The 14,808-nt window shown below is 33.1% G+C and overlaps 1 protein-coding gene across 1 annotated transcript; it reads left to right on the plus strand.

Annotated features, from left to right (window-relative positions):
- The first annotated feature begins 5,872 nt into the window (after nt 1-5,872).
- On the plus strand, nt 5,873-12,966 carry LOC105339211 (gastrula zinc finger protein xFG20-1). Its single transcript, XM_011444665.4, has 7 exons — nt 5,873-5,963; nt 8,098-8,259; nt 8,593-8,769; nt 8,983-9,167; nt 9,322-10,627; nt 10,830-11,003; nt 11,360-12,966. Exons 2-7 carry the CDS (start codon nt 8,127-8,129, stop codon nt 12,385-12,387), a joined length of 3,003 nt encoding a protein of 1,000 aa, XP_011442967.3. The 5' UTR covers nt 5,873-5,963; nt 8,098-8,126; the 3' UTR covers nt 12,388-12,966.
- Nucleotides 12,967-14,808: the final 1,842 nt, after the last annotated feature.

Below are 14,808 nucleotides of genomic sequence, written 5' to 3' on the forward strand. Positions count from 1 at the left end.
CAAGAATGTGTATCAAAGAGATTTGTTAAGGCAAATTGCCGAAGTTTATTAATAAGTGAATTCATTATAGATAGGACCAAGTATGAGGATGTTTTATTCATGTTGTAACACTGAGGTCAAAATGAAACCAAATATTTTGAATGGGTCCAATTTTACTAAGAAATTATTTTGGAAATCCCTTTGCAGAAAATGTGGTTGCATGATTTGTGAAAGCAAATATGGAACATAAATATATACATGTATATTTTTAAAATTTTTAAAAATAGTTTAAACCTGGTGAGGTTGCGGTGATGGTTGTGTTTTAAATTCATTTACACAAAGAAAAAAGTAATTACATGTATAAGATTTTAATTTGTGAAGCTAGCTAATAATAAAAGAAAAGTTTGAAGATCTTTCAGATGTTTGATTTTAATAACCACTTAGGATGTAGATTTAGAGTACCGGTACCACAGTTCGAGGGGTTACTATATATGCTTTTTTTAATTTTAATTGTTTGTTTTTGTTGTTTTGTTCTTGTTGTTTCTGTTTTTTGCTGTACATAGAAATAAATCCCTATGAAGTTAGTGGATGCTCTATCTTCGTGGGAAATGACCTGTATGAATTTAGTTAGTACACAAATGTAGTCTTACCACCACCCCCTTCCCCCGCCGGTGTAACGAAGATTAATGACCAGGGTTGAAAATTGACCCGGGGGTCATTTTTTAACGTTGGATATTGACCCGGGGTCAATTTTCAACGTTGAAAATGAAGGCCAAAAGACGTGGAATTTATACCCGATGTCATTTTTCAACAGCTTGAAAAATATTTTTCAAACCTCTTATGACATCAACACGTTGAAAATTGATCCTGTTGAAAATTGACTACGACTTCAGAGTTTTGAACTCTCTTTGAACTTAATTAAGGTGGCTCTATACACCACTTTTTGATTTTTACGCAAAAAAGTAAATCTGGAAGCATGCAATTCCGGTACTGGCTGATTTAAACTGAGGCGAATTGTATGGGGACCGCTCTTTTAAAAAAAATGTTAAATGAATAGATTAAATTTAATTGGAAAATTCATTACTTACAAGTAATTTGGTATGTAACACCTTCACGTTGTGTTGTATTACGTATCGAAATAAACAATAAAATCAAGTATAGTTTTTTAAATAGTTTCTTTCCCATTACCGACATCTTACAGCGTAGCGCAGTGAGTTAGTGGGTTCACTTCTATGCAATGTAATATGGGAATCTCACAAACCACCAGAGATTGTTGAGCTAGATTTTAAATTATATCACAATGCTATATTTACTTATGAAAAAATGTTTAAAATTGATAAAACAGAATCAAATCTATGTCCTCTTTGTTTGTTAGAAATTGAAGATATAATACACATGTTTATTGGATGTTCAGAATTACAAGATTTTAAAAACAAGTTTGTTATATATCATTTAGAAACTTTAATGAAAGATATAGATATTAGTATATACAATACTTTAGAATTTGATAAAATCTTTTTCTCATCACTGTCAAAAAGCATAAAAAATGTTAATACATTTTTTGTCAACTTCTTTTTATCTGTGTGTAGACTTTGTATATAGAAAAGAAGGCAAATGTATATTAAAAGTCAGCAAAAGCTGGATGTAACAAAATTTTGCAAGAAGACAATTTATTTCATATAATTATTATCAATTGTGTGTCAAGGAAAACAGGAAGAATATGTTCTTTAAATTATTTTTAAACAGAAACCCTCTGGTAAAAGAAACAGAGGGAGTTTTGTTATTTATTTTATGAATCATTTGTAATTTTCTTTGTTGTGAAAGTTTTTTTTATTTGTAATGTATATAGTGGTGATTATAAATAAAAGATGAAAAAAAAAGTGGGTTCACTTCAAACCTGTAGGTCGTGAGTTCGAATCCCGTTAAGGACAATACATGTAAAAATCTTAAAAAAACAAAATTTTTTAAAACGTATTTTTTGGTTGAATGCTGTGAAAGAAAAATTAATTCTAAACCGGTGAAAGTATTTCAATCATAATATACTTTAATCCACATTAATATCTGCAGATGTTCCTTACCACCTTAAGGGGATGGGAGGGTGGCTTTGAATTTCTCTCATGTTGGAATACATACATGTAAATCATATTAGTTAATTTTCCCCTTTATTAATTTGACTTAGTTTTGTATTAAAACGAATATATTCACGTATATAGGCCTATAATGAAATATGTATGTATTTATCATTCCAACCCAAAATTTTCTTTAACTCAGAAATGGAAAGTCCCCAAATTGTTTGGGCCATGGGATTCAGGAACGATAACTCTTACCTGAGGAACTTTCAGTCCAAATAAAATTTAATTTTTTTTTGCGTTTATTTGCAATGATTTTCATTCAATATTTTATGTCTCATTTATTAAAAAACATTTTCTTATAACATCAATCAGCTTTTTTAGATGGTTTGTCAGCAGAGTAAGAAAATATGAAAAATTATGTTTTGGGGAATTATTTTAAAAAATTGCAATAACATTTTTTAAAGTTAAGAAGTGTTATATGTTTTTAGGTGTCCGAAGGAAATATCCATCATATGACAAAAAAAGTTCTCTTAATTTGTTAATAGTTAATCTTAAAAAAATTATTTTACAAAAACACGACAAAACATTAAAAAAATTCTTTTAAAATACCTATAGTATCCCTATCATCATTTTAATATTTGATAAGTATATGTTTTGTGGTCTTCTTTTGAAAATTGGAATAAACTGTGGGTGTATAGAGCCACCTTAACTGAAACTTGCTCTTCACGGTTTAAATGTACATGTATGTACTTGAAAGTTTCAGTCTCAAAACTTTAACTCTTTTATATTGTCCGCTTCATTTGCCGACTTGAGTGATTTAACATGTTTAAGGTTGATTTTATGTCTACAATCATTTAATATTAGACTGAAAACTTGGTATATATCCATTTATTATACTATGTAATTTATATATAAATAATGCTTAAAAAAGAGCTTTTGCTTCTGAATTAGACAGGTGACTCGGGGTAACAAATCTTTTTTTATTACATAGAATGAATTTTCATTCCTTCTTGGAACATTTTGGATTAATTATCAGTCTTTGCTGTTAGTATTTTTTGTAGCTGAAAGAAAATACTTTATTTGTTTTCAAATATACTAAAACAGAATACAACTAAAATTTCTTTTCTCGAAAATTGACATCAACCCTCACTTTTCCCTTTATTTGATGTAAACTCAATGAGTTGGACATATTTATCAGAGATTATGATGAGTTAAACTCATCATTATCTCTGATAAATATGTCCAACAAATACTGGACGTTAACGTAACTTTTTATGCACATCGGCATAGCTTAATTTAACAGGCACCGGGCGTTTCTTATAATAAAAAATGTATACACTCGTCCTAAAAATACTGTGTTATTAAGTAAAGGGTCACAATAACTGCCGAACTTCCGTGGAGCTACAATTCTGCAGCTAGTAAGGAGTCTATATAGACATATCTATAAGGAAAAAATATATTTAACGTCAGGTGCCTGTATCTGAGGAGTCAGGGTATTTCCCTTTCAAAATAATAAATGAACAATTGTCATATTTTTATCTCACAAGTCGTCATACATGCCAATTTACGTGGTTGTCATCCTTACACAAATTAGGTTGCTAATTTACCATAAATTCTATTAAGCAGAATTGTTAATTCCTTAAAAAAACATTTGTTCAATCATTTCATTATATTTAGTTAGATCATTACTTATCCTAATATCACATTTTCACAGCAAAATAAAACGCTGAAAAATATCAACAATATACATAGTTATTACGTTAACAGTATAGCCCAAGAAAGAGTATGCATGAAAAATGTACATATACAACATGTGTATATACATGTATTTGAAGGTTACTATGTTAATTCGAAAAATGGTCATTTGATATGTTATATTTCTCCTCCGACTGACATGTAAATCCAAGAATAAATATTGACCAGGGTCTTTATTCAACACTTCAGGTCTCAATATTCAACGTTGAAACGTGGCCCCCGGGTCAATTTTCAACCCAGGTCAAAAATCTTCGTTACACCGGGTCATATAGAGTCTCTAGTTAGAGTATAAGATATGTAATAGAAAAAAATTCGCAAGATTATCTAATGAAGCGTGAAAGGGATTCACTTTAATAGAACGATTTTCAATGAAAATGCATATATATGTACCTGTGAAAGAAGTATAATTGAAATCGATGAAAGGGAAAATATCCAAGATTTCTTCATCGACACATCATCAGATTTCATTTTTCACCCAGAAATTTCTAACGGAGATTTATCAAAATGTGTAATGTTATATCATCTTTTTCAACATTTGTTGATTATCAAAATACATTAAAGAAAAATGACAGAAGCAGAAACTTGGAACAGAGTATAGATCCAACAGTGTCTAGATCTATCAGCTTGACCCTGCATCCGACGTTTTCGCTCATGTGAGCGCTGTTGCCCATACATACATGGTACAGTGGTAACAACGTTATTGTTGACAAGCCAATCGTGTTAAATACTTCGTATAACGTGGGTGATCGTTCGTGTAACGTGCGGGATCGTGCGTGTATCAGGAAAATTGCTTTGCGTTTTTTACCGTGCGTGATCGTGCGGTTTTTTCGTTATTTTACGGAATGCCAGGATTTATTCTTAAAACAACGAGAAGAAGTTTTTGTAATACAATGTGAATTTAAAACTATTTTATTGTAGAACATTGACAGTTGTTAACAATCTTTCTCTCTGTCGGCGTTAAATACATTTAGTAAGTATTTCCATAGCTCATTCAATCCTTTGTTCGGTCGAGTTAGTTTTGCATAATTTTATAATCAGCCTATATCATACATCCATTGTGTTTTGACACATACTTTTAATCATATTAGCAAGAGCGACACGTTGAATGAAAGGTCAAGCTTACCCATTCCCCGTTTTAAACTAAACGATTATTCCCAACGTTCTTCTTTCAAATCAGAATACGATACGTATTCCTATCTGGTACATTTTATAAACATTTGTCTGAAATAAAATTTATATAGACACTTTGACATTTGGAATATATAGAAATAAATCAATTATGTCCTGTAAATAATGAAAATATTGGATGTGAAAAATCGAAATTCTATGGAACAAGGTAACAAATTTACCTGTATCCCGCATAATTTAATCGTACGTAAGGGAATTGGATTACATAAACAATTAACTCGTATGTAAATAATTTCATGCAGTTTATGCATCATCTTCATTATCTACACTTCAGTTTCTTTAACTTATGATTGAAGTTAATATTCGTTATGGAGACAAAAAAATTAATTTGTGTGTGAATCCTATATATTTGTGTATGAATATGTAAAATTGTTTACTCGTAAAATATAAAACAGTGCATGACTAAAGTACATGCCGCTTTAAAAAAAACCCACACAAACATAAAGCAATACAAATTAAAGCAATACGTTTCCTAAATTCTAATCTTAAAAATTAATTTTAATTTTGCGTGTTTAATCGTGTAGAATCATTCTGTTGCGTGTTTTATCGTTTTTGTTCGTGTATCGTGAAAATTCAGTAAGTTAGTGATCATGCGTTATCGTTCGTGTATCGTGCGTGATCGTTCGTGTATCAGAATCGTGCGTGTCGTTTGTCAACAATAACGTTGCTACCACTGTACATGGGCCTCTTGTTTCGTTTCGTTGAGATATATTGTTTTTCTCTTTAGAATAAAAATATATGTATTGCTTATTTGTCTTGAATATTTTTACAAGTATATATGTTTATTTACCGTAGCTTGGCATATAGAAATAGATATATTTTCGTTATACATAAATCCGGAATTAATATATCCTACCAATTATTTTCTAAATTTAAGTTGAGCTTCACTTCCGGTGTTTGTCTCGCCAGGCCTGCCCTTATCAATTTAAAGACATTTTAGCATGTATACACGTCCAGGGACACATTGAGGTATTGCACGTTAATATTCACACTATCCTATATTGATATTTGTTACATGAATCGTAAATCATTTTGAAAATAAAAGGTTCAAATACTTAAACTTGACCTAGTGCATGCTAAGTAGGCCCTTAGGGGCATTTTTCTCTCCATCTATATCCAAGAAACGTTTGTTCTTTAAAAAAAACCGATAAATAGAACATGACGTTGAATGATTCATATCTTATGTTTATGAAAAATGTATAGTTTGCAAAAAATTATTTATTGCTGAAAATTTTGCCAATTAAATATCTATGCTATTTCATATCTAATTTGTCGGATCTGTGTTGTTTCTGTATTACCTCTTCTGTTAGATAATCTGGACATTTTTAATATTAGTGGATGAACGCAGTTTGAGCTCAAAGGTGTTTACTATTATTGAAATATCAAGCAAAAATTGGTGAAAGCAAAAACTCGGGACAGAGTATACCTATTATAAAGCTATATTATTCCATGTGGGGCAAACACTGGCATCAGTCTGTAGTCCATAAATTTAAAAATGAGAAAATATTTGGTCCATATATGTTTTTGAGTGTTTGAAAATGGGAAAACTTTTCAGTTTAATGCAAATTATCAATCTGTTCCTGTTCAAAAGATTTTGAAATAAAATATGGTCTCATAAGTTCCATTTCTATTAGGGCCTATAAAAAAAATTTGTGTGTTTAGGGTAACACTGATGAAAAAACTAGGTTAGGTAGGTAGAGATTTTTTTTTATTTCATTATAACTGGCGTGCAGTAGAATTTGGAGTCAAGTTAATAAAAATAAAAATGTTACTTTCAGTGCCTAAGATGAGAATTAACAAAATATGGCTTTAATTATTTTATCTATACCAGCTTTTGATTTACCAAAATTGTTAATCAGTATGCACATTATTTGTTAATTTTTTCTGGTACATGCATACACTATAGTAAATAAGTCCCTGACTTTTTTATGCCCCCTTCGAAATAGGGAGGGCATTATTGCTTTGCTGCTGTCTGTCGGTCGGTCCACCAACAGTTTCCGTTCATTTTCTTTGCAGAGGATGAACATATTAAAATGAAATTTGGTATACAGGTTTATCATGATAAAATCTAGGTCAAGTGCGATATTGGGTACAGTCGAGCAATTTCGACAGAGTTATGGCCCTTGGACATAGAAAAATTCCAATTATTTACAGTTTCAACTCATTTTCTTCGCAGGGGATGAACATATTGAAATGAAATTTGGTAAAAGGTTTATCATGATGATATCTAGGTCAAGTTCGATATTGGGTATGATAGAGCAATTTTCAAACAGAGTTATGGCCCTAGGACTTAGGAAAATTCCAGTTATATGCAGTTTCCGCTTATTTTCTTTGCAGGGGATGAACATATTGAAATGAAATTTGGTATACAGGTTTATCATGATAATATCTAGGTCAAGATCGATATTGGATATGATCAAGGAAGTTTCGACAGAGTTATGGCCCTTGGACTTCAAAAAATTCCAGTTACATTGTATATGCAGTTTACGCTCATTTTCTTTGCACAGGATGAACATATTGATGGAAATTTAGTATACAGGTTTATCATGTTAATATCTAGGTCAAGTTCGATATTGGGTACGATCGAGCAATTTTCGACAGAGTTACGGCTCTTGGACGTAAATGAATTCCAGTTTTGCAGTTTCCGCTCATTTTCTTCGCAGAGGGTGAACATATTGATATGAAATTTGGTATACAGCTTCATCTAAATAATATCTAGGTCAAGTTTGATTTTGGTATGATAGAGCAATTTTTGACAGAGTAGAGTTATGTCCCTTGGACTTAAAAAAATTCCAAATATTTGCAGTTTACATTCAATTTCTTTGTGGATGTTTCGGGGGGGGGGGGGGGGGGGGGGCATAAGTGTTTCACAAACATCTCTTGTTTTATATAAAAACGATGGTTTTGTTGAATTTTTAGGTTTATTACATTTCATTTACCATTTATTGAAACAAATCTGCCTGAGTTACAATTGGTAATGGGGTATGTTGGGGTGAATTGGCCAAAGGTGGAAAGAGATGGTTGAAATTCTTGTAAAATTGTAAAAAGAAATGTATTAATGCAACCGCAGCGTATTGAACTTAATTTATTATTGCATATACAGATAGGTAGAAAATCAAAATCCGTCAAAAAATGGAAGAATCAGAGGAGATAAAAAAAGAAACTAAAAGAAGGAACCCAAAACGAAAAAGCGCTATAACCACGGAAAAGGAGAAGAAAGATGCTGATGAAAGTGCAGGGGAAATCAAATTCCCAAAACCTCCTCGTAAGTCTGATTAATGCAACTATTAAGGGAGAGTTTTGATCATCAAAGTTTTACTGAATTGTAAATCTAATAAGATTTTTAGCAAGTGAAAACTTCTAATTTCAGAGCTAAAGATAATGTTTGCTTATAAATGCATTAGTAGTTCATTGTGAATGAATTTTAGATTGCTTACTAAGGTTATTGTAAATGTTAAATGTAATTCTCACTAGTTATCAAAATTTACATAATCTTCTCTTTTTTAAAATTAATTATATTAAACCTTCAATAATAATGTGTTGTACTGAAATAAGAATCTGGAATGTAAAATTAGAATTTTTGACATTAATTATCAAGGAAAGAGAAAGCCTCAATCTTTTATGTGTGAGGAATGTGGGAAGCTGTTCAATAGAGCTGATTTATTGCGCAATCACAAGCGTGTCCACACTGGGGACAAACCATTTACCTGTGAAGTGTGTGGGGACAAATTCAGAGAGCAGGGGCACTTGCGGCGACATATGACTAGACACACAGGTCTGTACTGATATCATTGTTATTGTTCAAGGTAACTCTATAAACTATTGTTCTTAACCCTCTCCCCTAAAAATATACTGTATACTTCATTTATTTTTGTTTTTAAAAAAAAAAGGGGGAGGGGGTCAGAGCTTAATTGCAGAGTAAACTGTAAAGACTGAGTCATTGCATTGTAATTGTGATTCATTGTAGAAAATAAGCTATAATTTGCAGGTAAGAAACCCTACCAGTGCTACATCTGTGGGAAGGAGCTCAATAGCAGTCTGGCCAAACACCTAAGACGTCATCTCAACGACAGACAATTCTCCTGTGTTTTGTGCGACAAGAAGTTTGTGTCAGGATTTGAACTTAAGCAACACATACTGACCCATAAAAAGGGCACATTCCAGGAAAATTCAGTAAGATCAGCAATTTCCCGATGAGTATTGTACTATTCTATTGGCAATTTACATATTCTTACTATACATGTCAGTGAAGTTTTGATATTCCTGATGTATGATTTTCATGTCTTAGTTAAATCCTTACTTTATTTTTTTCACTCTTTTAATATAGAAAAGAGGAACTCCCAGTCTACATAAGAGAGAACCAAAGTTATATAAAGCTGTTGATACACCCACCATTCCAGGGGGGCCTCTGATTGCAATTCCTGCTACACAACAAGAAATGATGGAGGCAAACATTGCTTCAGTACAAGAAACTTCATTTCCTTTTCATAGGAGTCTAGCTGTCCCACAAGGGGACCAGTTAACAATGAACCAGATCAATGATCATCCAGATCCGGCTCTTGTTAATTGGGATTATTTGTCGTATGCTGCTGCAGTGGAGCTAACACAAGCCACTCCCACTCAACCATTAAAAGCTAAAGCTTCTGGAAGGAAAAGACTGTCTGATTTATCCTGGGATGTTTCTCAAAGTAACCAAAAACTGAGTCAGCAGCATCAACAAGCTGCCACTCAGCCAGATGCAAAAGAAGTGCTACAACCACCTGCAGGAGGAGAGAAAAATGGAACAGTCAATGAGAGTGATGAAATACAAAAGTGTGAGGAGTTAGCAAAGAGTAATGAGAATCACCATAAAGAATCAGAGATGGATGTTCAGAATCAATCTGTCACAGACAAAGAGCAAGAGGTGCAGAGTGTACCAGTTACACACCCAAATGAGAATGCAGAGGAAAGAACAGAGAGTCTTGCTTGTCCATCTACTTGTTCATCACAGGAACAGACTCCTCCAATATCCACAGAAGAACAGACAGAGACTCCTCCAATATCCACAGAGGAACAGACAGAGACTCCTCCAATATCCACAGAAAATGAAATCAAGGAAACTCAGTCAGACTCTTTCACCAAGGTTAAGCATCTGACAATAAGTGTGAAAGAAGAGCCTTTAGATGTGGATACAGAGAACTCAGCACGCTTAGAGAGTGTTATTAACGGTGAGGGGTTGTCAGATGATGACAATTTCCCTGCGGACTTCTCGGACCAAGATGACTCGGGATCAATCACTGATGATTATGAAGCCGAGGTGTATTTTCAGAAGCTGGATGACTCTGTTCTGGAGGAGAAGATCCAGGAGGACAAGGATTGGACTCCGGAGTCGGATGGTTCCAAGAAATCCCTGAAAGTGAAAATAAAAACCCCGAAGCGAGCATCCAAACAAAAGGCTTCCAAACAAGGTGGCGAGACTGAGGTACCCAAGAAGAGAGGGAGGAAGAAGAAGAAGACAGAGGAAGTTGAAGAGGGGGAGGAGGAAGAGGAAGAAGAAGAGGAACTGCCAACCACTGTGTGCACTGATTCAAACACATTGTTTGTAATATCACCTGATAAAAAAGATGCATCTGGCTCCAAAAAGAAAAGATCATGTAAAGTGCTTTTATAAAATTCTTGTTCTTGCCCGAATTTGACAACGAATTCAATGAAATGAAAACCACCTATTTGTATTCAAGACTAAGGTTAAATACTTTTTACACAACTTTAAGTAATTGCTGTGTATGAATCAAACGTTTGAATTTAAGTAATGTATATACATGTATATTAATTTTGATGAACAAAATTTCATTATAGCAAAGAAGGATCAAGTGTTTGTATGTGAGGAGTGTGGCAAGGTTTTCTTCCGTAATGATCTGCTGAAGAACCACATGAGGGTACACACCGGTGACAAACCATTCACTTGTGAGGTGTGTGGGGAGAGCTTCCGGGAGTCAGGACATCTCCGCCGGCACATGACCAGACACACAGGTAACGTCAAACAAGAATATCCAAACTTGAATTTATGTTGTGGTCATCCTATAGATTAATTTGATATAAAAATATCCCTCTTTTTATTTCAGAAATCATTTTTTATTATCGGATTTTCCCCCCCTTTTTTCCCTATTTATCTTCACCTAATTTAATGAAAAAACTTTTTGTGCAGAGGATAAATTGAATGGTCTTATTACAAATAATTTAACTACTCATGTGGTTTTATTAACACAATTTAATTTCCATATTTAATTGATGTACATGGATGTCCATCTCAAATATAAGGACAAATATTTTGAAAAATTTTCCTTAAATTATACATGTAATAAGCATTGATGAATTCATTGTTTAAGGTAAAAAGCCATACAAATGTGATCTCTGTGGCAAGGAGCTAAACAGCAGCCTGGCCAAGCATCTAAAACGACACATGAATGACCGGCAGTTTCCCTGCACCATGTGCGACAAGAAATTTGTGTCAGGATTCGAGTTGAAGCATCACATGATCATACACAACACGTCGGATCACATCCCCTGCCATATCTGTGGACGAAAATTCAGTCACACCAACATTCTACAGCGTCACATGTTGACCCACAGCGACAACCGGCCGTTCCCTTGTCCAGACTGTGACAAAAGTTACAAGTGTAAGCAGGACCTGGACAGACATCGATCCATCCACAAGGAGGTGTTCACTGCGACCTGTCACATCTGTGGGAAACAGTTCTGTCAGGATCGATACCTGTACAGACATTTGAAACGTCATCAACAGTTAAAGGAGGAAGGGGTAGATGAAACAGAGCGTTCTACAAAATTCAAACCCTTTTTTTGTGAAGTCTGCCACCAGAGATTTACAACAGCACCAAATTTAAAACAACACATGCATCTGCACTTCTCTACAGAAAAATTTGCTTGTTACTTGTGCAGTAAAATGTTTACCCAGAAGCGATATCTTCAACGCCACATCAGGCGCCACAAACAAAACCGCATCAAGGGCTTCCCCAGTAGTATGGATGACACTGATCTCTTGATGGGCCACATGGTAGCTACATTCAATGAACAAGGTAGTAAGAAGCGTGCAGACAAGGTGGTGGGTTCTACTGAATTTGAGGGGCCAGACTCGCCGGATAGCCTGGAAGAGGGGGAGGTTTTGAACCAGAGCACCGACGACCAAGAGGTGAACACTGAACCTGAGCCTGAACCACCTGGAGGTCAGGAACACCTTTCAAAGCCTGTCTTTCCATCTGCTGATTCAGAATTTCCAGCTTATGAAAATGAAGGGGCGGATTCAGATGGATCGGAAGAGGAAGGTGTAATTCCTCCTAACTATTTAAACATTATGACACAACCACCAAGTGTGGCTTTGGCTCAACCCCAAACCTGAACAAAACAGTGTATTTTAAACATATATGTTAGCTTTATTGACAATTTATTTTGTTTTGCTTAAAATCATTGAAAATTGTATAAAAATTATTAAACTGTACAAATGAATTTTTTTTTAATCAGTGTTCAGAAACTAAGGAAATTTATCATGCTACATGTATCTGCCTGATTTTTGTTTCCATTTATTTCTCAAAATGTACTTTTTATAATAATTCTGTTGTTTGGATAATTTTAACACTCAATATGAACTTTTAAAAGTTGAGAGAGAAGACAGGAGGAGAGGGGGAAAAAGAGAGAGAGAGAGAGAGAGAGAGAGAGAGAGAGCTATATGCTTGTGGAATGGGCTTCTTTGTATTATATAGAGGATTTTTCAAATTTTGTATGTTGCCAATAGATGAAAATACATCATGTATTAAAACAACTGAGTGTAAACAATGTATTGAATTATTTTATTTGAGAGTTTTATTTCGATTTTATTGTACACTATTGTGGCTGTATATTGATTTAAAAACATCAAAGGGCTGGAGAAAAAAAATCATTAAATAACTGAGGGATGTTAAAAGAAATAAGCTGATGATTTTTTAAGGTATCCCACTCCTCAGTGTTGTTGTATCAAGATTTTCTTGAGAAGTATATCATTGAAATCTGGATAATGGGGGATCAGTATCCATCCCAATGAGTTATGGCCCATTTCATTTGACCTTTTTGCACCTAAAATGCAATTTCATCCTGATTAGGATTAGTTGTCAGTATTTTTGATTAAGCAAATATTGTTTTTAATTATGCACAATGGTAACACTGAATAGAGGGATTACGAAAAAAATTGTACAAAGCTGCATAATTTTTTGTGTGACCTTTTTGCACTTAAAATAGACAATTTCTTTAATAGTTACAATTTGATTTGAAATAAAAACTTTTTGAATATCAAGAATTTTATAAGATTAATCCAGTTTGCCTAAATATGTATTCAGTATCATTTTGACATAATGTAACATAGGGGTCAGTGATGTCAAATTTTAGATATAGGGCTTCAAAGGTAAAATTCTCGCAAAATTTGGCTTAAAAAAATTCAGACATGTTCTATATATATATGCATGATTTTATGCTAAACGGCTATCACATTCTCAAGATTTGATTTTGTACATGTCACACAGAACCTATAAAATATGTTACAAACCTATCAAATGTTAAAAATGTGAATAATGAATAAAGTATAATTAAAAAGAAAAGTATCTTGAAAATTCATAATATTGCTTGTTTCTGTCATTTTCGTCTAAAAAACCTTCCGCACGAAAAAATAGTTCCCCACAAAACTTGTTTGTTTCTTGAATTCAAATGGATTTTCTTTATGAATGTTGTGTAATTATGAAATAATAATCTATCTGTGATTATTAAATAAATAAAATCATATTCATTTTAAATATAATGATCATCTGCGCAATGAAATCAAAACATGAGGAGTGAGATACCTTAAAAAAATGTTTATGGTATAATCTACGAGGAAGTTTGAAATACATGCCCTATGCTATAGAAATAATATGACATTATTATATTGTACTAGACTTGATATGAACAATTCATGTACTCATTTCATAATTAAAAAAATACAATATGTGTCAAATTATAATGCTTGTTACAAAGATGTTTAACTGTTGCATGCTTCATATCTGCAATATGATCAATTTATAATTATAATGGCAAACAGGTGAAGAAGGCTGGAGGTCAACCAATCAACCATCTTAAGGTTCTCCGATCCTCAGCCTCAAGGTATTTTTTTCATCATAAAAGTGTTCTTTATCCTTCAAACTTTATTAATGAAATAAAAGAACTAGAATTAAAAAGATTTTTTTGATGGTATCCTTGCATTTTAAAAAGTTATTGCAATTTTGGCCACGATGGATATAATTTGCTGATAATGGAATAATTGTATAATATTTTATTGGCACAAACACAATTACAATAATTGGCAAGGCCGAAATATACAAGTTGAGATCAGATTAGAAAAATAACCGTTAGTACTGGTGCATTTATGGCTCGAACCCCTAAACTTATGTACATGTAGTAGGTCTTTATGGAACCACTAAGCCAAGCAGTTTGCTGAATAGTTGAGAGTTATATGAACACTATGAGACTAAATTTTTCTGTATAAAAGACAGATTTGTGGTACGAATAAAAAAATCCTTATAATTTGGAGTAATAAAACATTGCTGAAGATCGGATATCGTTAACCATTAAATTGCCTTAAACATTTAGATTTAATAGTTTTAGTCATTAATTAACTCTTATAGCTATTATTTAGTAAAGAAAAAATCCAAAAGTTTTAGCTTTACAAACATGTTGCTGTATCTTTATCAGTTTTTACAGAGTTCTTTGTCTACAGTAGGCTCATGTACATATAAATATAGCCTAAAAAGGCTACGAA

The sequence above is a fragment of the Magallana gigas genome, chromosome 6 (genome assembly GCF_963853765.1).
Source record: "Magallana gigas chromosome 6, xbMagGiga1.1, whole genome shotgun sequence".
NCBI classification, from domain to species: domain Eukaryota; kingdom Metazoa; phylum Mollusca; class Bivalvia; order Ostreida; family Ostreidae; genus Magallana; species Magallana gigas.

Excerpts from the sequence above, each read along its gene's own strand:
- LOC105339211 (XM_011444665.4), top strand. The coding sequence starts at position 8,127 with ATGGAAGAATCAGAGGAGATAAAAAAAGAAACTAAAAGAAGGAACCCA. Across the intron at positions 8,770-8,982 it reads ACATATGACTAGACACACAG|GTAAGAAACCCTACCAGTGC; the intron begins GTCTGTACTGAT and ends TATAATTTGCAG. Across the intron at positions 11,004-11,359 it reads GCACATGACCAGACACACAG|GTAAAAAGCCATACAAATGT; the intron begins GTAACGTCAAAC and ends TCATTGTTTAAG.